General features: G+C 42.4%; 3 protein-coding genes and 1 long non-coding RNA gene across 4 annotated transcripts; 3 read left to right on the top strand and 1 right to left on the bottom strand.

The window, feature by feature from the left end:
• The first annotated feature begins 812 nt into the window (after positions 1-812).
• On the top strand, positions 813-8,910 carry LOC114450364 (uncharacterized). Its single transcript, XR_003672074.1, has 3 exons — positions 813-944; positions 6,899-6,947; positions 8,860-8,910. It is a non-coding gene; the product is annotated as an uncharacterized LOC114450364 (long non-coding RNA).
• Positions 8,911-11,861: 2,951 nt separating this feature from the next.
• Positions 11,862-12,770, bottom strand: ccl20a.3 (chemokine (C-C motif) ligand 20a, duplicate 3). The gene is made up of 4 exons (XM_028428003.1): positions 12,615-12,770; positions 12,403-12,511; positions 12,228-12,305; positions 11,862-12,120 (listed from the first exon to the last, which is right to left on the bottom strand). The coding sequence occupies exons 1-4, from the start codon at positions 12,688-12,690 to the stop codon at positions 12,075-12,077; spliced, it is 309 nt and encodes a 102-aa protein (XP_028283804.1). The 5' UTR covers positions 12,691-12,770; the 3' UTR covers positions 11,862-12,074.
• Positions 12,771-15,465: 2,695 nt separating this feature from the next.
• ccl20a.4 (chemokine (C-C motif) ligand 20a, duplicate 4) lies at positions 15,466-16,219 on the top strand. Its single transcript, XM_028428194.1, has 4 exons — positions 15,466-15,577; positions 15,696-15,804; positions 15,895-15,975; positions 16,083-16,219. Exons 1-4 carry the CDS (start codon positions 15,514-15,516, stop codon positions 16,090-16,092), a joined length of 264 nt encoding a protein of 87 aa, XP_028283995.1. The 5' UTR covers positions 15,466-15,513; the 3' UTR covers positions 16,093-16,219.
• A 554-nt stretch (positions 16,220-16,773) lies between these two features.
• On the top strand, positions 16,774-21,968 carry capn10 (calpain 10). The gene is made up of 13 exons (XM_028428285.1): positions 16,774-17,017; positions 17,209-17,433; positions 17,694-17,825; positions 17,907-18,103; positions 18,254-18,483; positions 18,561-18,702; positions 18,887-19,053; positions 19,146-19,402; positions 19,482-19,684; positions 19,847-20,102; positions 20,232-20,434; positions 20,536-20,581; positions 20,899-21,968. Exons 2-13 carry the CDS (start codon positions 17,290-17,292, stop codon positions 20,926-20,928), a joined length of 2,007 nt encoding a protein of 668 aa, XP_028284086.1. The 5' UTR covers positions 16,774-17,017; positions 17,209-17,289; the 3' UTR covers positions 20,929-21,968.
• The last annotated feature ends 62 nt before the right edge of the window (positions 21,969-22,030 follow it).

Raw genomic sequence — 22,030 nt, 5'->3', positions numbered from 1 at the left:
TCCTGTGTGGAAAATTCTGCAGTTCCAGCTTTCTCATAGTCTAACATAGAACAGAAACACACACACAGAGACGAACACACAGGGCCCTGCGTACAGAAAGTCACACATACAACTCCCCCACCCACCCACCCACCCAACACACACACTGTTTGAGGTTTGATGTTGCAGAATAACAGTTGTTTGATTTATTTATAGCCATTCCCTTCAATCTGAATATAGCCCAGCATATTTTCAAATTAACTAGGCCAAAGAAAAAACTACAAATAATAAAAGAACACAGCGCTAATGGTGTAAATATAAGGATTTTCTGTTACATCATTTTTCCTATAGAAAATTGCCATTATGGGGATATTACAGTGTTCCCAAAGCCTACATTAAGCGCGCTGAGGTCATTATCAACACTAATAGCTACCACAGACTTGGCTTAAGAGCTCCAATTTGACTGTAAACCCATATGAGGAGATTATGATTATCAAACTGTGTGTGGATAAGTCCTCCAAATGGAATCTGTATTTTCTGAGACACAGGGCATTGTCTGCATATGCCGCTTTGCCCTGTGAGTATCTTCCTCCTCTATACTCCCCGCCCGGTTTCTCCTGAATAATACACGACAGACACCCCCCCCCCCTGGCTCTCTCTCTTTCTCTCTCACACACACACACACACGCACCTCCCCACTTCCCTAAACATCCAATAACAGAAGCGCATTTTTATCAAGCTATCTCCTCTGAGCCAATCCCCGTCCTTCCAGTGATCCCTGTAAACCGGATGCCCTCCCTCCTGCCCCTCAAACAGACGTAATCTGTGGATCAGAAGGGCAGGCGCTCAGTCGGTGTGGAGTTTGGCTCGGATGGAGGTGATGAGAGTGAAAATGTAGCCGAGTCGAAGAGGACAGGACGCTGAATCCTGCTGTTTTTTTTGTTTTTTACAAGCAGGAAAATCTTGTAAGTATGACATCATGTAACAATGAATAATCTGAAATATGGAGGGATGTGTTTAGTCTTTGCAAAGTGATGTTTTACTCAAATTAAGGTGGCGCTTCTATAATATTTTATTTGTGTGTGTGTGGATGCCGGGGTGGGTTTGCGCATGGACTGAATGTGAAACTCGTGTGTTGTGAGACCTAGGCGGCTCCGCGTCTCTAGAATCACGTGAATTTCTAATGGAAATCAGTGTACTTCTAACACACTGTGGAATATGGATCATTTTTACGCACATTTGAACTTTTATAAAACTGTCCTCGCCTCGTCTAAAAACAAACAGTGCACAGATACACGCAGCTCCTGCTCTTTTCCTGGAAAGTTTGTTTAAACATCTCGTGCAGCCTAAAGGAATCCTGCTATAGGAGGCTCCACAACAACATAACTTTGATTCATTTCACTCACCATACATTCTCTGCTGGGCCTGAAAGTCGGCGAACACTGATAAATGGTGGCTATTATTTTTCAGCTGAACAATGCGCACCGGCTTTGTGCGCACCATCTGTCATTATATCGACATTACAGCAACCTCCCTTGCCCCAAAGAAACCCGGGTGAGACACCTGAAGAGCAGAAAACAGACAGCGATCATTCAGAGCCGCCACCCCGTCTCTTGCCAAGCCGTGACTCATGATGTGTGTCTGTGTGTGTGTGAGTGTGTGTGTTGGTGTTCCCAGAAAATATAAAAAGGCATCAGACAAAGTGGTGCAATTCAAATGTTGTATGAAGTGACTGAACATGAAGCATGCGTGTCTTTTATGCTGTTTTAAAATAGGAGAGTGGACGCATGGCTTTTGCGCATCCCGAATTCTCGGAAACAGCCTTTGCGCATCTGACTTCCTCCCGGAATTTGGGCTTTCGGCACATGGCAAAAACAGCCTGACTGCCATTTTTTTAGGGTGGGCACTCTGAGAATGATGCACACTGACCAAATAAACGCACATCACGAGCACTGCATGCACATGTCCACGGTCTTATAGGACACAAGTTGTCCTGCTGTGGCACTCAGCTCTGATCCTCCAGGTAGTTTAATGCAGCCGAGTAAGGAGACTTTAGGAGACGTGTTGTGCCAAGCAGTAATATGCCTTAAGGTTAATGAGGCAGTCTCCATAAATTCTTCTCCCATCTGGATATAGTAGGTCTAGACGCTGAGTGCAGCACTACATTTTACTGGCTATGGATTTAGTGGAGAAAAAAGTAAATTTGTAGATTAAAGAAAACATTTATTTAACCCTGACATCCATTAAACTGCTTGTACTTTTACATAAATTAGTGGAATATACCTGAGTGAGCAGTGATGGATGCTGATGCTGATGCACACTCACAAATCCGTCCCTCTCAGGGCTGAGTTAATACATACACATAATTCACTTTAGCTTTGTCCCTGGTGAAGAAGAAAGAAGGAAAGGCAGCAGCCCCCTGCTCCCTCACATTAAAGAGCAGCAAGTGCATTTCTTTTTAATTCAGTTTGCTCTCAGAGAGAGTTATCAGTGTGTGCAGAGCAAAAGCCAATGTCTTCTGGCTACTGTAGGCTCTGCGGGCAGAGGGGTGGTTGGATGTTATCTCATCTCCTGCTGGAACTATGATCATAATTCCTGCGTAGCTCATTTTCACATGTGATGAGTTTCATCAGATGCACCCTGCAATTATGTTGAGAAGCAACCTGCTATCACAGCGGAGAGGCGCTCAACCACAGATCACCATTGTTCCTGCATCTCTTGTCACAGTGGAACAGCTCAAATTAGACCATAATGTGTCTATATTTCATCAGAAAAAAATAATGTTCACCTCATGGAGGGAGCACATATTACTTCTCTTATCATCACCGGGAGAGATCCATGACCTTAATATGTATGAAGCCAAAGTGGCACATGTTAATCTGAATTATGTTCAAGCATGTCAGGAAGATTTCTTCATAGCAACAAGAACATGTGTATGTGTGCGGCTGCAGAAATGGTTAAATGGGAAGGTCAGGTAATGGAGATCCCTGCACCCTGCCTCAGGCATTGCAACATACTGCCTCTCTAGTCAAGTGGATGACCTTTGACCTCCCGTCTGGCCAGGGGCTCAGGTCTGGGACAAGCCAGGTGGCTTTCAAGAGCCTATTGGTCCATTCAGAAGCACATGACATTTGAACTCCTTCCACTTCAGGACCAAATGCACCCTTTCGGTTAATTAAGAAACTCTTGCAGCTTGTGTGTGTGTGTGTGTGTGAGACAGTTTCTGAAAGAGAAAACACACTCCTTCCCTGGAACAGTCAGATTTTATCCATTCCATAACATCAAATATTTTTCTATTTCTGTTCAAACCTAGTATTTGGCAACGCAGATATGAAAAAAAAGACAGATTTTCCAGTGAGAACCGGCCTGCCAGTCGGCCTCGCTCTCAGCCTGTTCTTGAGACATTACAGCTGTTTGTGTTGCTGCTTTTTAATCACGCAGCATTGTGAGACACAGACTCGTCATCTTGTCACAGCTGAGAGAAACACACTGTCTCCATTCTGTCACAACATGCTCTCCTTTGTATCACCGTGCAAGAAACTCCCCATGGAAATTTTGGAATCTTTCCCATTGTTCCTAAAGGAAAGGAGGCTTTCATATGGAAGTGGGGAACGCCAGGAAATGACAGGCATTCTTTGTGGACTATTTGAAAATAAACTTGTGGGTCCTCCTTGTTTCCCTCCCGACAGCTAAGCGAAAACCTAAAAATTAGAAGGGAGGATTATGTTCTTAACACTTCCTCAATGGTATTTTCACTTTCTTGTGTCTTATGCTGCAATTTGTCCCCAAAGTATATTTTCTTATTCAGCACACTGGAGGCGTGCCATCAGAGTTTCAGCTAAAGAGCTTTTGTCGCGGAGCTTTTCACCCTTTTTCTCTTCACTTTCTTGAATGGCTGCATTCTTATTTTCCTCGTTATTTGTCCTTATTTTACTTTATCTTCCTCCCCTAAGGCTTTAAGCACAACCCTGCTGTTTGAGCTCCGCTTTATGAGGTTTGACAGCGAGGTCTGGTTGCCGAGGCAGGCCGGGCAGACTGGAACGTAAAGCTTTACATTCAGCCGGCTGCAGTCAAGGTTTGAGGAGGACTTAAACTCACTTCAACCCTATACAGGACCTCGTATACAGGAACTGCCTTCATTCTGCTGAGCTGGCATGAAAGTGCGAAAAAAAGATCTACTGTCTTTAACCTCTGAGCTCTCATAGTAGTAGCACACATGCACAGGAAAAAGACCATCAACTGAAAACGTAGAAAAAGTAGAGTTAAAAAAGTCTGTACACTCAATAGATGGCTTGTCAACAACTTTACCATCATTTTTAAGTAGTTTGGTACCAGATGTTCTCTCTCTATGTGCGGCTTCTTCCTTTTTGAGGTTTAATAACAGGTTTCATTTAGCAGGCTCTTCAGTCTGAGCTGGTCAGTCTCACCGTACTTCAGATTAACTCACACCTTGTCCCACCTCCTCCTCTCTTTCTGTCTCTCCTCCTCCACCTCCTCTTGTTTTTTTTGTGTTTTTCCCACCAGGCCAGTGGTAGTTCCCAGGTATTTGACCAGTGTAGCATAGCCGGGAGGTTGGGTGTTCTGTCCCCTGTGAGACAAAGGCAGCGTGCCTCAAGGAGAGGGATGAAAGGAAACGGGGCTGTGCAGCCACTCCTTTTTACAATGGGAAACCTCCTTAGTGAGGCTGTAGAGCAAATAACCACCTTCTTCTCTTCCTTTTTTTAACAAGCACCGAGATTGTGAGACTGTGTCTCTATCCCTTTTTTTTGTAGCAGGAAGAGCAGTGCTGTGTATGTAGATGTGAATTTGTGTGGACATGTAAAGAGGAAGCAGTATCCTTAAGGGCTACATCCTATCCTGCACCTGCTCAGTCTGAGCTGACAGATGGTGCTGCTCTTGTTAAAGACATTTCCTATATGGAGGTTTGTATTTGTTGTGGTTTTAACTGTAAAGAGGCGGTTAGAGGGGGAAAAAAAATTCATGTTTAAGTATTAAACTGAATATATATTTAAACCAATGATAAATATATGATTAAAACCCTCAATTAAAATATTATTACTTTTATTATTATTATTATTATTATTATGTTTGAAATATTTTAGAAATAAATGTGTAAAATTAAATCAGTTCATTACAGTTAAAATGTAAAGTTATGGAGCCTTCCTCAAACATTTTTGCTCCAAAGACACACCGGTGCTGGTCATTACCTGTCCGACACCACATTATTCCATTCTTACATATATCTGCTAGTGCTCGGCCTGGTATTATCGTCTCGGGTGGTAGTCAGGGGGAGGGAGCGGAAGCCGCAGGAATCTTTTATGGCTCCAGTTCTAGAGACAACCTGTTCTCAGGCACTTCTCCTCTGGCACTTTTTTATGACATCATAAATTCCTCCATTTCCTCTGACCAGCCCTAGGTGGGTATAAAGGACATACCTGGGCAGTAATTGTCTGTCTGGCCCTCTCATCTGTCAGATTCCTTATACTGCTGGTGACTTCCTTCAGAGCCAGACTCTCAGACTGCCTGAAGATACACACACATCTCTTAGATGTGGACAGTGGCCCAATAAAAACACTGGTTTATTTGATGAGTGATTAGTCCAAAAAAGGTCTTTTTCTGCAGTGTAGTTTTTGTTAGGCACCTTTTATTGCGTGTTTCATGGACATTTAGGTCAGTGAGGAGTCAGCCTGGCACCCATGCTATGGGCCTTCCTGTCCTGTGCACTTCAGACCAATAGCCCACTCTCAGACCTGTTGACACCTTTTGTTTGTTGAAGTCTAAGGATGGAGAGCAGAACAGAAAGGATTAGGGGAAGATAGAGAAGATTTTTTTTTCTTTCCTTGGGAGGAGAAAAGCCCGCAAGAACATTCAGCGTTCACATTCATTTGATGCTTGGCTCGGCTGGCCTCAGGGAGGCTGGAACAATACAAGCACCAGCATGACAACATTCCTGAGGTTAAAAAGGTCAGGGGTCACCCAGTGACCCCACCCTGCCAATCAGTCCCAGGGTACTAACTCACCATCTTTGCACTTGTTGGACAGACTCTGCACCTTGTGTTACAATGTGCCCTTTGCTCTCTTATAGACTAGAATGGCTTCTAGTTTCTTTACATTTCCTGATGTTCTTAAGAGCAGATCGTCGTCTATGGGGAGCCTTGTGAGGAAGAGGATTATAATTTTCTTTCCATTGTTAAAAACTTTGGGGATCGTAGATAGAAATTAAATTAGCTATAAACTAGAAAAATGTGCAGGTTTGCAGCAATATATTTTTAAAATGATGTCTGTAGCCTATGGCACATACAATAACCCAGCCAGATGTTTGGCAAGCCAAGATCTATATAGGGTAGAAAAAAGAGCCACCACAGAGCAGCCAAACTGTAATTATTGTCCATATTCTGAATGGATTTATGCTCGCCCAGCTCACAAGGGTCAGTTATTAACCCAATGAGGGCACTTTACGTCCTAAGTTGTATTTTTTCTTTACTCCTTTTGAAAAAAAGCCATTTTTTTTTCTTGTGAAACACCACAGCTCACTTCAAATAAAGTCTGAGGGCCGCCATTAAAGTGGAGCATATGTATGTGTAGGCATGGAGCGGCATGTGAAGCCCCTACAGGCAGACTGCAGGTCTGTTAGTCATTATGAGTAAATGTACAGTATACACTGGACATGCAGCTACATTAAAGCCTCACCCACGGCCACGACAGACCACCCCAGAGACACGCCGCTGGCACTTCCTCCTCCCGCCTCCACTGCTCGGCCTCGAGGGAAGCGTGCTTTGGGATTTCCGGAGGATGCACTGGACATTAATCGTCCGTTGATTAGGAAACTTAGATTTCCAGAAGGAGTGATTGTGTTGTTTCTTTATAAAACCAGTGTGTGTGTCTAACTGCTTCTGTGTTTACATCTGCTTTCTTCTAGGCTTTGACACGCAGCTGCTGATCATGTAACTCCAAGATGATTTCAGCAGGTACACTGCACACAAACATCATCATAGAAATACTCACTCTATTACTGAATAGTCACCATTCTTTGGAGTAGCATCACAGAAAGTCACTATAAACCCCTAAAATTTTATCCCGCATGCTAAATCTGCTTATAGTAGAGGAAGGAGACACTGCTCTCTATTAGTCTGTAGTTAGAAATGAAAGCCTATCTAGCTGCAGCTGTGGAGGAGCTCCAAAGATGGGGACGTTTATTGTCAGGAACAAATAGAGGCCTTTTTATTTTGTCTAGCAGCTGACGCCTCTCTCCACCCACTCCTCCAAAACCGCTTTTGTCAGTAATGTAAAGTGGCCTGCTCAGGCAAGAGCGAGAGACCATGAGAGTTTGAGGGGAAAAAAATGAAGTGCGGGGTTTGTCAGGGAGGAAAGGTCCGGCTGTTTGCCATATGTTGTAATCATCTGGCATTCTATCTGTCGCCATCAATATATAGTTTAAACATGTACATATATCTGTGTGTGTGTATGTGTGTGATTTGATCTCTGTTTTGTACGCCTCAGTGTAATGTTGAGATCCTGTGGCCTGTAGCTTGGCCCCCCATTTAAGCTGGGTTTGCTATGATCTCCCCCCTTCTAACCCCAATCCCTCCCACCTCTGTGATTCCTCCCTCACACACACACATATATATACACGCAGAGTCTCAACACAAAAGAAATATTCAGCTGTAGAGAGGGGGTCCCTCAGAGGGCGCGACATTGAACTGAGGGGGATTAAGAAGAAATGGCTGGCTGACACTGGGGTTGCCATGGCAAAGCCCCCTTTTCTCCTCTCCCTCGACCCCTCTGCCTATTTTTCATTTTAGGTCTTATTGTCGGGTGAGGTGTAAGTGTGTGTTTGTGGCTGTGGCTGTGATGGAGGAGGGAAGACATAGTTTGGCAAATGAATTGAGTCGCTTATCTGAAGCTTGTTTGTTCACCGTTTGAGAAAATAGACTTCTAGTTCACATGCAAGCAGCATCTATAGATTTTCACGTTATCTTCTAAGTGGCTGTAAACATTATTGGGCGTTATTTACCGGCTGATGTGCTGCTTTTATCTGCAGTTGTGTGAAATAATTTGTACACGTTTGCATATTCATAGTAGGTCTGAAGGCAATAATTCAAAGATCCGGCATACTCACAGAGACAAAAAACAAATTGTCTGTTTTACGACTTTCTGAATTACAGCCACAATAGTGTCACACATTATTCATCCATTGTGGCCAGTGTGTTATCATGCTAGCCTGATGTCGGCCTCCCCATCTCCCCCAGCGTAGTAATGGATGCAGGTCTAGCTTGCTCAATGACATCAGCACCCTAAGCTGATGAAATGGGGCGATGAATGGCCGTAGATCAGCGTTTAGCATCCTGACGTCAGTGCAGCAGCGCAGTGACACTGTTGGTAGTTGTTCCCCAGCTATGGCCTGCTCCTGACAATGGGCGCTCACAGTCTGTGGCCCGGCAGTGGAAAGCATATAAAAAGCTTGGTTGCACAGTAGGACATCGGCATTGTTCTCTAGAGGAGATGTCCATAAGACTTTAAGATAGTTCGGTAATAATTCTCATGTCATGACAGAGGGCGGATGGGTGTGCAGGACTTGAAATATACGTTTAACACAAACTCATGTGATGAAATGTGGAGATGAAGCATTAAGTGGAGTATTTTTTTTTATTAAAGTCTTGCTAATGAACACTGTTTAATAATAGAACTGCAAAGAACATATATTTTAAAGGTTATCTCTCAATACTGTGACCAATAAATGTAATTCTGAATCATTTCAGTGGGAGCAACCTCTGATCTCTCACCCCAGGAAGAAATGTAGTTTTGTGTGAAATGATCCTTTAAAGATATAAATACTGTGGAATATCAGTGCTAACAACTTCCTCTTCATCTGTGTTTCAGATGCTGCGATGGCCCGAAGATGAAAGGCATAAAAGCTCCTCTGATTAATGAGGTGGTAGTAATGCAATAAAGCATATCCTCTCAGCTTGTGCTCTAAACACACTCTGTGATGTTTTTTTGTGTATAACATAACCAGAACCGTCACTGCCCTGCGGACAGCGGACTCATTCTGCCACTGTCTTGTGTCATCACGTCTCCTGGTTGCGCAACCTGACCTCTGTGGTTTTTTAAGCACCGTCCTCGTCTCGGTCCCTCTCCGTCCCTCCCTCCCTCCCTCCCTCCTTCCTCCGTGTGGCCTGCCTCCTCTCTGTCAGCTCGGCTCACGGTCACAGCTGCCGTCCTGCCTGCCTCGGTGAACATTCAACGCTGTCGGTGAGTTTGGTATGGATCACATAAAAACCATCGACCGTTGACTGTGCCCCGTGGCTCGCTCTGACGACGTCAGAAATGAGCAAAAAACACACAAAAAAAATGAATTAACAACAAAAGGGCAAGTGGGTGCATGCAGATCCAGAGAGAGGGGGAAAAATGCATGCATACATGCACCAAAAAGTGACACTGTGTTTCCACTGTACCCAAAGAGCAAAGGTCACAATCAACATTCATTGCTGTCGCTGGGTTGGACTGTGTAGAAAAGCTCACTGAACAATGAGTGCAACTGTGGCCCAGATCTGCCTGACTCGCGTCTCCACCAATCAGCCGACCGGATGTGAAGCACTCTGATTTCTTTATTTATATACTTCTTGTTTTTCACTTCTATTTTCTCCTCTCTTCCTCCCCTCCCCGGTGCTGGGAGTCTTAAAGGGAAAAGAGAGAGAGAGAGAGAGAGAGAGAAAGAAATAGAGACACAAATAGACTTCTGGCTGCTTGCTTGTCCTCATCCTCCTCTTCTCTCCTCTAATTGATGGTTATGTGTGCAGCAAAGGGGAAGGAAGCGAAGTGAATGTGTAATCATTTGGAGTCTCTTCTCCTTTAGATGTTTCATCCCTCTCTTTTTTGTTTGTCTAATTATATACTGAGCTCAGTTAACTCCGTGTTAACTGTGTGCTGGCAAGAATGAAGGATTGGAGAGAAAGGGGAGGACAAGGGAACCAAAAACGACAGAAAGATCTAGTTCTTAGTAAGTTTTGTATAAAATTCTTCCTGCTGTGATGATATAAGCAACTTTCACATGGACAAAGAAGATTGTTTTCACCTTTCTGGCTGAGGATACCTCATTATCTGTGTTTGAGGTTTCATGTTTTCCAGCCTGTGAGAGAGAGAGAGAGAGATATGATAGAGAGCCTGTCTGCTGATCTCAGAGTGCAATATGTTATTTTCCTCCCATACTAAAGCCTGCTCCCTCATGGGAAAAGAGCAGTCTATAACCTTGTCTTTCTTCACAGTCTGGGACCGGCCACGCTGCTGCCATTTCTCTTTGTACCCTTCTGTAACAACTCTCTAACGCCGTGTCCTGCATCAGTAATTCATGTAAGGTAAACGCACAGCTCACATTGATGTATGTACATGTGTGGGAATTTGTTTTATGATCAGATGACTCAATAAAGTTAAATCATCAGAAACCATTTGTTAGCGCCTGATGTTATTATTCACTGTGTGGATTAGTAATAATTCACCACACCTCCATCTCTCAGCCGCTCCTTTTTCAACAGTACACTCACTCACACCCTCTCTGTCATTTAGTAACCAAGCCCCATGTCCATGTCCCCCTCTCCCAAGTCTCTCTGTATTATTCATAGAAAAGCACTCTGTGCAGTGGTGCAGAAGAGTGGAGGTGATGTAATAGTGGCTGTGAGCGTAGCTTCGGACTGTCATTTGGGATGGATTCATGGGACAGGAGAAGGCGCTCCGTTTGTTCAGCTTTGTTAGTGTTGCCAGCAGATTCACAGGGTGTGGACACATCCATCATCTCATTATTATTATTATTATGTAGTTTGAATTCATCACATTCAGAATGTCACATTTCATTGACGGAAGCCCTGCTAAAACGAGTTTAAGTGCAGGTGAGAAGCAGCACTAAAGATTAGTATGCATTAGGAGACACAACACAAACTAACGGCAGTGTTGCTGGACTCACAGCTCTCTGACGGGATACTACTCCCTCTAGTGTCGAGTTTTTACATAACTTCAATCTGTGCTTAGAGTGCAAATCACATGACATTACAGAGAGCAATAAAAGCAAATTCTTTACTTTCATAGTGTGACATATAATTACATTACAGCTATTTCTGATTCTATTCCTCTGTTTGTGTGTCTTTAAATATATATGTACAAGTTATATATACTAAACAAACATATTTCCAACACTGCTGCAGTTGTGTTCTACATGACTGTCAACAGCTTACAGCAGCTAATGTTTGCAGAATATAGAGACTTTACAGTATAATTAAAACTTACTGGTTTCCTGCTGCTGCTTGATCATCAACTGTCATATTTTATGTACAAGTTTTAGCGATGATAGATGACAGTTTTGCCATATTAATGATCATTGGACAATCGGATGTATTGTTGCAAACTTTGATTTTCAATACATACATCTTTTTATTTTTTGGTATATGGCATTTGTTTTTAGATGTGACGGTTCATTTGACGTCTCTGTATATACTTTTAAACATGCCACACCACCAACCCTTATCCATTTAAGTGTGTTTCTATGAATGTTGGTATAATTTCATCATCACAACTATCACACTACCAAGCCTCCCACTTCACTACGGCCGATGTCAGCATTTATAACAGCTCAACATTCCTGTTTGACAGCTCCCATGACTTCCTCCTGCTGATGTCAGAGGACTTTCAGCACTTCAGTGTTGAACTGTTTTCTAGGTTTTACCGTGAGGTTCAAAACTTCCAGAGCTGGAATTTTTTTTTTCACCGTGAGAAGATTAACCAGGAAGTAAGATAAAAGGTGATATGTTGACAGTGCACTGTGTAAACTTTGAACAATGCAAACAGGAAACATCTCACATTAACAGCAATAAAACCATACAAGGGACAAGTTATTGTTTTTTTTTTAAACTTTATTACTTTTACACACATACAAAAATAAATCTTACTCGTAGAAAAATAATATTATACAGTGCTCTTAAAACTGAGCTGATAGCTTTCAAGAGATTTATTGTACCACCTAGTCACTGAAACTTAAAGCAGTGAAACATTAAAGCTGAGATAGAATAACTGTTTGCCGTGAAACAGAGAAACTTCATCTGTGCCGTCTATGTGTGAGTTTGTGCCATCTTGTGAACCTGTTGCGCCTTGTTCCTGCAATGATAACAGACAGCATTAATTGTCTTGCTGCTTTCTCGCACAATTAATATAGTTATTGGTCATATTGTTTGCAAACAAAAAACAAAAAAAAGCCACCTTACCTGATGCGGTTGATGTAATCCATAACCCAGTTCAAAGCAGGGTTAGTGCACACTCTTCTGTTGCTCTCTGTTAGGAAACTATCAAAAAAAGAGGAAACTTGCATTAATACAAATTAGACATTACAAACACTAATGCTGGCTGGGATGCAGGAAATAAATATCATTATATATTTACATGATGGCCTTGAGGGGACAGGACTCTGTGTCGGTCTGGACTGCATACCCCTTGATTTTATTAAATGGTATTTTTCCTCTTGTGTATTGGCGGCAGCAGTTATAGGACCCTGTGAGAACAGTGACAATTTGATCAGATAAATGATCTAGATCCATTTGTGTGGATGAATGACAACGTAAACAAATAAAAAAAACAAACAATACTGAAAGTACCTGCAGATGTGTGTGTGGCCAGCAGCCAAACAGTGAGCAGTGAGATCACCGCCACGCTGACTTTGATAGATGCCATGTCTTCCTGTGCTGGAGGTTCAGTGCTGAGCTGTTGTCTTGTCTGTCTTCAGGTGGAGTCAGAGAGGTTGTGTTGTGAAGAGCTGCTGATCGCAGCTGCATTTATATGACCTGAGAACATTGGAAACACATTAACTCTGCCCACAGCACCACTGGAAAAACCCCCAGCATTTTCCCCAAAGAAAAAAAAAAGGAAGGTGGAAGGTTGCACGCATATACACACACGGCAGCAGTGCTGTCATTCACCTGTGAATGTGATGAACTGATTATCTGTGTGTATACATGTTTATTATTTAGATTATATCACTGTAAAAAACTCAAATGTCATCATGTTAAAAATGTGTTGGATTTGTTTCTTGGATTTAGTCCAATCAAAAACATTATTAATAATTTATAGTAATAATTGGTGATAATAATAATTTATAAAAACATTCAATCTTAGTTATATGAGCTGTGTAAAACACACCTGACAAAACTGACTCTTGTGTAACACACCTTCACAAATGACCCTGTAGAACTAGTGCAACAAAGTTATAAGGTGCAGCTCCGCTCTGTGATTCTCATAACACACACAGAGACAAAAAAAAAAAAGATGTGTCATTTAAATGGAAAAGAGCTGCAGAAAAGACCTCCGTGTGGTAATGTGATGTAGGCCGCTCAGTGGGTTGCAGAAAGGTTGCACAGAGGTTCTTTTCTAGGTCAGGGGAACATTTAGTAAATACTCAAGACCCATGCATCAAAGAAGGAAAAAGTGCATTTGGAGCACTGAAACAGGTCACGATACCCTCAGTGCATCAAGAACTTTCCAGCAAAACCACAGCATGCATGAGTTACATTACGGTTTCCTGCTGAGTTTAACCTGTCAGGGGTCCGACGCTAATTTTCAGTCGATTGTTATCTCGTGTATCTGACCTATGAGGCCAAAGACTGAGCAGTAACGTGGCGTATTCAGTGAATATAAGTTTCTTTGTTTTTTTCCACAATAAAACTTGTAAACTTCAAACTTTACAACTCTGCTTTTGACTGGATGGGGAGAATAAGGGAGAAGGAGGGAGTACAGCCCGCCTCATACAACACACGTGCAATAACTTATCTGTACCATCTATGCTGGTGTGCAATGTTTGTACATAATTCCTCTTGCTTTTTAGCTTTTATTATAATATATTCTATTTTATTCTATATAATCTTGCTCTTACTGTTGGTGTTGTGATGCTGCCAGTACCCGAATTTCCCTGAGGGACCTTCTCAAAGGGATTAATAAAGTATATTCTATTCTATTCTATTCTATTCTATTCTATTCTATTCTATTCTATTCTATTCTAAATTCTGCAGTCCGTGTTCATTTAATGTTCATCTTGATTCAGTCAGAGTAAGTGGGGATGATAGAGCTTTTCTTGTGTTATTGGAAAAGATGATATCCACTGCAGATTATAATGTGACATGTCCAAACCACACTAATTTAGATCGTTGTATCATGAAGTGTTAAACAAAAGAAAACATATTAAGAAACAATAATAAGAAATATTCAGCTGGAAAATACTTCATTTACATCTAAAAGCTTCATCAGTGCACTTTCTGTAATGTTAGCAGATTCATATCTAAAAGCTAAGTGAGTTAATGTCAACTTAACTCAGTAGATATTCCAAAATATCCAAATATACAAACACACAAATCATCACGTGTGAAAAGCCTGGTTAAAATATCACAAATTTTCCTGGGATGTCAGTTCCTCATGATATGAATTTGGTTGATAATGAATGGAAACAAAACTTCTCCTTAGACAGAGCACTGTCATAGCTGTGGTAGACCTATTTATGGCAGATTTGATTCATCAAAGAGGAAAATATTTGTTTTCTAGTTATTACTAAACAGCTTTCGATCAATATGACAATGAGTCAGCATGTGTGCAGGTGCCGTTGTAAATTTAGTTATACTGTGGTTGGCACAAGGCTTTTTTTCTCCACAATACAGCCAATGGTTGCTCTTTAATACGCCATTTATTTATTTTTATTCATATAAGTCGTTCAAAATAATCAATATGAAGGGGGTGATATAAAGAGGCTATACAGACATTTTGGAACAACATACAGTATGTCAGTGTCCAGCTGTGTTTCTCTTGTGTTTCAAGACATTCTGCATGTACAACAGCACGGCTCACAATCAGTCTGATAACAGGCCCGACTCCTATCCTTAGCTGTTGCCCATCCAGAACAACTGGAGCATCATGAAAAGAACAACAGCAACAAAGAAAGGCCCGAACTGTTAAGCAGCTAAATAAAGATATTACAGTCGGGGAGCTCCTTGAAGAGTGTTGTTTAAAGAAGGGCTGATGCAGCATCCATGCTGGCATCAGAATCAGAATAGTCTGCGGTCATATGTCTCTTTATTTGCACTGTTTGTTGCAGCAATAAGGTCAGCCGGATGTTTGGGTGTTGGGGTTTACTGTACACCATGTTCTCAGGTCTGTCTGAAAATGTCAGTATAAGAGCATTTAAAGTCAACATTCAGATTTGCTGAGTCAAATCTTATATTGTACTTAGGTTATTAAATAAAGTTATATATATAAATAGGGACACGTTCCAACAATATAATTTCCAGAATATTTATCATGACAACATTAAATGTGTGATGGGGGTTTTGTTGCCCCATTGTGGGTAAAAGCACAGAGCGTGTCATACTTCTCTCTTGACCCAGATAGGGTGTTTCCAGAAAACTTTGACTTCCTTGGTCTGCGGTGAGATTTTTCACTTTCATCTCATAGTATTTAAACCCCAGAGAGAAACCTTGAATTCTGATCAGAAAACTTATTGACCTGCTGAAGAAGATGGCAAAGCTCGCTCTGTGTGTCTCCACCCTGCTGGTGCTGTTGGTGGTGCTGACTGAAAGCAGTAAGTATTGATGCCTCAGGACACCTAAATCATTTTTAACCTGCATCGAAGACTTTTCTCCTCATTACAATGGTCCTTTGTGTTTTTGCTGACATGTTTGTAATTTGTCTTTTTAAAGGTCCTGTGAAGTTTTGCTGCACAAAGTACCAAGAAAAACACATCCCACAGAAGGCACTGAAAGACTACAGAATACAAGACATAAACTTCTGCAACATTGAAGCAGTAATGTAAGAAAAAACATCCACACATGAGAGTAACGCTGACGCTGGTTCGGGAGCTGTACTGTATCAGAACTTCTTCTCTCATCTAAAAAACAGATTCAAGACTGTTAAAGACTTATTTTTCTGTGGCAACCCTGATGAAGAATGGGTGAAGAAGGCCATGGAGTATATTGATCAGTAAGAACAATTTTTTTATTAATTCAAACTCTTTCCGTACTTTCACACTTAAGTCTTGTATTAATCTGCCTAATGCATTTCTTTTTTTGTTTTTTGTTTCTGAACAGAAAGAAATGAGCGACAGTCACACTCCTGAAGAAATCAATTTAAGAAGATGAATTGAATGTATTTAAATTAAACAAATAAAATATTTTATTACTTTGAATACATGAATTGACAGCAATAAATACATTATTTTTCTAAATAACATTGTCGGTATTGACTTTTTTAAAAAAGGGTATTTTAAAAAATAATTGACTGCACTATAACTTCTTTTTATCTATGATGAATAAAGTAATTTTGTGCCTAAATAAGGGGAATAAGAGAGCCGACTTTATACTTTATAACAGGAAAAAAATAGATCGGAAGGTTGGGAATCAGGGCAGGAAAAGAATAAATATGTAGAATAAGGCTTAGAAATAGTATTTAAAGGCCGGACCAAAGTAATTATATCTGACTTCAAGGAACTACTGCTGACCTGATGTAGCCTACTTTCATAATCGCTTGGTATTTTTCAAGTTCATTGATATTAACACTTAATAAAATAATTTAACTGCAACACAAATATATAATATAATTGACTTCTGACATGTCCACGAATCTATAAAGTTGCATTGCAGCCTTCATGTTGAATGGAACTGATGTTTTAGACCGCAGTAATTATCAGCTTGCAGGGTGTAGTTCGGTACTCTTAACAGTAGATGGCGCTGCCGCACAGCACAGGAAGGATTCACTTCCTGGATGTTCCGGCGGAAGAAGACGCCTTCTGTGTGTTTGTGTGTTGTCTCTGCAGGCTGACATGTTTGGTGTTGGTGTAACTCGTTGTAATATCTTTCACACAGCCATTGTTGTGGTTATGGTTGTGAAACCATGATAAGATGAAGCGATATGAAGACGCTGCAGGTTTATCAGCGGTACATCTATACAGCAGAAGCTAACTCAAGCTAACTATGCTAGCTGTGTTAGCAGGTACGAGAGAAAAGATGCTCAAAAGAGGACTAAGGTAAAATTCAGGAACATAAATGAGAGTAACATTACTCGTTTTGAAGACGAAATATATCTTTATTTCTAGTTATCAATGTTATTACGCGAAGGTCTTATATTTTAGTCAAACCGTGAGTGCATGTTTCCCTTTTGGGAGACACCATGTAATCAGATAAATACAGTAAACCACACGAACTGTTTTGTTCTTAGGTGTCATGCAAATGTGGAATAGGTCACAGGAGGCTGAGGTTCACTCACTGACTGACCCAGCAGCAGAAAGACGCATGAGCCATGAAAGGGGAGAGCAGAGCAGAAGGTGGAGCTGCAGCTCTGTTTGAAGATCCGGATTTCCCCTCAGAAGACAAGTCCCTCTTTTCTGACAACTCCACGCCCATCGCCAGGCTGCATGGAGACATCACATGGCGACGTCCGCAGGTGAGTATGCCAAGGAAGTGCCAAGGAAATTCTTGGTACGTTTTTTTTTCTTGTCACTTGTTTGTATAGATGTTGTTAAGATGATGACTTTTCAAATACTTCCTGATCTGTGATTACCTGGCACAGAGGAATTTCCAGGTGCGTCATTTGATTGTGAAATATATCCTACAAGTTGTAGTTCAGCATATGTATATGTAATTTCTGGGGACAGCTTGTTTGTACGGTAGTTCTCAATCCAACTGTACTTTTCACAACTCAAGGAAATCTGCCAGTCACCAGCCCTCTTTCCCAACAACATCAGTCTGGGTCATGCAAAACAAGGCCTGCTAGGAGACTGCTGGTTTCTCTGTGCATGCACCTTCCTGGTCAAGAACAAGCAGCTTTTAAATAAGGTACACCAGTGAACCAGAAATGCATTTTTATAATCTGTAACTCTTGCTCCATTTTGACTTCTTTTGTTGATCTATCTGTAGGTGTTGCCTCCAGACCAGCCCCAGTGGGCTGACAGCGGCTACAGGGGCTCCTTTCAGTTCCGCTTTTGGCAGCAGGGACACTGGGCAGAGGTGACCATTGATGACCGCCTACCCTGTATTAATTCCACTCTCTGCTTCTCATGTTGCCACACCCCCACTGCCTTCTGGGTAGCACTGTTAGAGAAGGCCTATGCCAAGTAAGCAGCCTGTGGAATGCCCCCATCATATCTTACTGTATTTTACCCTACCAGGAACTTTGATGTAGAAGATATACCCTGGATGTACTTTTACTAACTTTGTCATGCATTACCAACTTAAGTTAAAAAAATCCCCTTGATTCCATCTAGGCTTCATGGTTCATATGAGCAGCTATGGGCAGGGCAGGTGTCTGAGGCCTTGGTGGATTTGACTGGTGGCCTTGCTGAGCACTGGAGCCTGGGGGACCTAGGCTTAGAACAGGAACAGCAAACAGAGCAGGACAGTGACCAAGTCAGAAGGATGAGGCTGGACCTGAACCTTCTGTACCCTGTGAAGGATGACTGTGCACTCAGCTGCTCAACGAACAACACCCCTGAAGGTCAGAGGAGCATTTCAATGTACACCTGCAATGAGAGGATCCTGAGCCACATCATCTGACTTTCATGTATGTTTTAGGAGTCAGTGAGCTGGGTCAGTACCATGCTCTGACTGTCATGGAGTGGCTGGATGTGAAGAAGGTGTCAGGGGGTGAAGTGCGCCTGCTCAGGATTAGAAACCCCTGGGGGAGGTGCTGCTGGGGAGGAGCCTGGATATGGGGGTAATTATGTTATTATGGAATTTCCAGAATATGTATTTAAAAATCTAAATAATAATTGTCTAATATTCTCTCTGAACATACAGATTGCCAAATCACTTGAAAGCATATTGACTGAGCAGTATCATTAATTCCTGTCCAATTTGCTAAATTCATTCAGATGCATCCCCATTTGATCTCTCTGCAGTGGTGCTGGTTGGAGTTCTCTTGACCCTGTCTGTTCTTCAGACCTACAGTCCAGGGTAGGTGTGGGGGAATTCTGGTTGGATGAGGCTGAATTTATGTCCCAGTTTGATGATGTCACAGTGGGATATCCAATCAGTGAAGATGGACACTTAAAGAGCATTTATACAGGTGAGTTACCTACATTTTTTTAAATCCACTTTAAGTTTCTGTTTTAGACATCTTGTTTTTTTTAATATCTGATGACTGTCCTCTTGTCAAAGGAAACCTGCTGACACACAGTCATCAGTTAGCTGGTCGGTGGATAAAAGGATGCTCTGCTGGTGGTAGCCGAAACAGCAGCAGTTACAGCAGCAACCCCAAGTTTTGGCTTAAAGTGTGCGACAGAGGAGAGGTACTGGTTTCCCTGCTGCAGCATCGAAAACAGAGAAACACAGAGAAATATGCACAAACGCCACTTGACGACAGCAAGAACACAAAACACCAGCACTATCAGGCCATCGCCCTGCACATGTGGAAGGTATGTGTAGCTATTTACTTGACAACTAACAACTAACAACTGCTTTGAGATTGTGTTATTTTATTAAAATTCTCACCAGGTGGAAAAGAAGCGTTTTAATCTGAGCCGGATGTTGAACAAGCCTCCTTGTGCTTCTACACACTGCCATATCTACGAGAGAGAGGTGGTTCTTCGCAGGCAGCTGGAGCCTGGGTACTACCTACTTATCCCCAGCACCTACCAGCCAGGAGCTGAAGCCCGCTTTCTCATCCGGGTCTTCTCCTCCTCTTCTACATCCCTTAGGTAAGGTTAGAAGTCCATATGATCTCTGTAAATGTAAATGTTAGAGAATTGCTTACATTTAACAAATAGACATTACTCATCACATTTGTTTTTACAGAAGATGGATTTTCCTTCTAATTCATGTGATCATTCATGAAATAACAAAATTAATTTCTTCCTCAGTGCCCTGAAAAGCCCAGCACCCTCACTGCCATTAACAATGGACGGCGAGTGGGAGACCACTTACTTCCAGGGCTCATGGGTGGAGGGACGGACAGCCGGAGGAAGTAGGAATTTCCCCTCTCACTGGCAGAACCCCTGCTTCCCTTTTATGGTGTGTGACAACCCAGCGGTGACATCAGGAGTTAATGTCAGGGTTACCCTGCACCAGAGCCAGCCCGACATTGATCTCTACCCCATTGGCTTCCACATTTTTAAGGTCAGTCAAACACTAGAGAAATGTAGTGATAGCCAGTATGTTTTAGAATGGAATTTGATATATGCAACACTTCCTGCTTTACACATCCATGTACATATATTATTTGACAAAAGTCTGGGATATTGACAGTGTGCCCAGGTGCCAGAAGGGGAGTCTGAGCATAGACTAGCCAGAGATGAGGATCCTGTGGCCAGCTGTGTCCCCCACTGTTACACACAGCATGTCAGTCTGGCCTGCTCTCTTTCGCCTGGAGAGTACGCTGTAGTGCCCTCTACTTATCAGCCCGACTGCTCGGCTCACTTTACCCTCAGCCTGGCCCGGAGAATACACAGGTTAGCCCTCTTCCTCTGAGGTCTGCTACTTGCACATTACAGTAATCAATCAGACAAATGATTGGCAGTAATTTGTGTGTTGGTGGATCTGTGTCTTTCAGGAAAGTGGTGAAAAGTGAGGAAAGGCTGGGGAAAGCCATTCAAGAGGTTAGTTTGATCAGACATTGTAATATGTATTAATTCACAATTTTATATATAACGAAACTTGACAGGGATTAGTCATTGATTGCTCATAAATCTTGATATATTATTCAAATGGATACATGATCATTGTGATTAGCATTTATTAGTATGGCTCACAATTCTAATTTACCTCCAAACACACAACAAATTAGTGGTAATTGTTATGATTGATTTGGGGCAACAAGTGTGTTATGTGTATATTTACATGTTTTTCTTTGCTGATTGTGGTCAGAAGAGGGCAGCACTGAATAAGATCTGCTTTGTGTCTCCCTGGGCGGCAGGTCTCTCACATATCTGTGATGCACAGCTAGTTTTCTGGTACTGTTGCTGCTCCACTGATGTCGACTTGCCTCCCTGTGCCTCTTGGCCCATGATAAAAGAACCAGCTCTGCCATCCGCTCTCCACCACAGAGGCCATGTGTGCGTTTGTGTGCATACAGTATATCTACCACAAGTGGCTGAGAAGACAGGCAGATTTAGTGGGAATCCGAGAAACCCCTTTATCCCAAACCGCCGAGGCTCTGGGCCGATGGGCAGCTACACACTCATCAGCGATTAGGACATCAGAGGTTGTCGGTGGGCTGGGCTGCTAATGAAGTATGACGGGACTGGCTGGTGTAAACAAACAGCCGCCACTGAAGAAGGCCGCCGCTGCTCTTGCTCATTCACTCACTGGTGCGCCTGCCGGCCCAGAACAAAGGTCCCTCTCATGAAGGTCCTCATAGAGGCAAAGGGGGCAAGGGATGAGGGGATGGTCCATGACAGCAGAGCCAACCAAACCACACCACACCATACCGTGCCATACCATCCCTGTGTGTGCCCCCCCATCCCTCATCCCCAGACACTCTCTTATCTAGCATTGTTTGTCTGTAGAGACAAACACAGGGGTTTTCACAGTCTCGTATGCACAATCCTGTTGACTATCCCGACAAACACTGGGCAACACCTAAAGAAAACACTTAGTTCCTAACTCCGTCCAACTCCCTTTTGGTCCCCCAGACTCGGTCCACAGCTCTGCTTGGACCTGAACAGAGCCACTGTTTGAAGCTGCCGCAAGATCAGACGACAAGCGGAGGGACGGAACGGATGAAACGAGGGACGCGGTACATCAGAGGCAGTCGGTTCATATGAAGAAGCCGCCAGCCCACTTTGTGATGAGGCAGCGCATGTGTGGTGGTGTGTGTCTGCCTGCTCGTAGCACGGTCGGTGTGCTAAGGTCTTTCTCATTATTTACTGTAGTCAGGGGTACCAGAGGTTTAAAAGTGATAAGAAACTGATCAGAACGGTACTGTGTTGTGTATTTATGATGTTTGGAAGTTATGAGATGTGATGAATAAAGTGGTTGCTCAGATCTTGGTGCTCTTGCTTTAATGAGATATTAGCTTCATAGTTATAGCACAGGTAACTACATGT

The sequence above is a fragment of the Parambassis ranga genome, chromosome 17 (genome assembly GCF_900634625.1).
Source record: "Parambassis ranga chromosome 17, fParRan2.1, whole genome shotgun sequence".
Classification (NCBI taxonomy): domain Eukaryota; kingdom Metazoa; phylum Chordata; class Actinopteri; family Ambassidae; genus Parambassis; species Parambassis ranga.
Note: the sequence above shows the minus strand (reverse complement) of the source record. Positions and strands in the feature narration are given on the sequence as shown.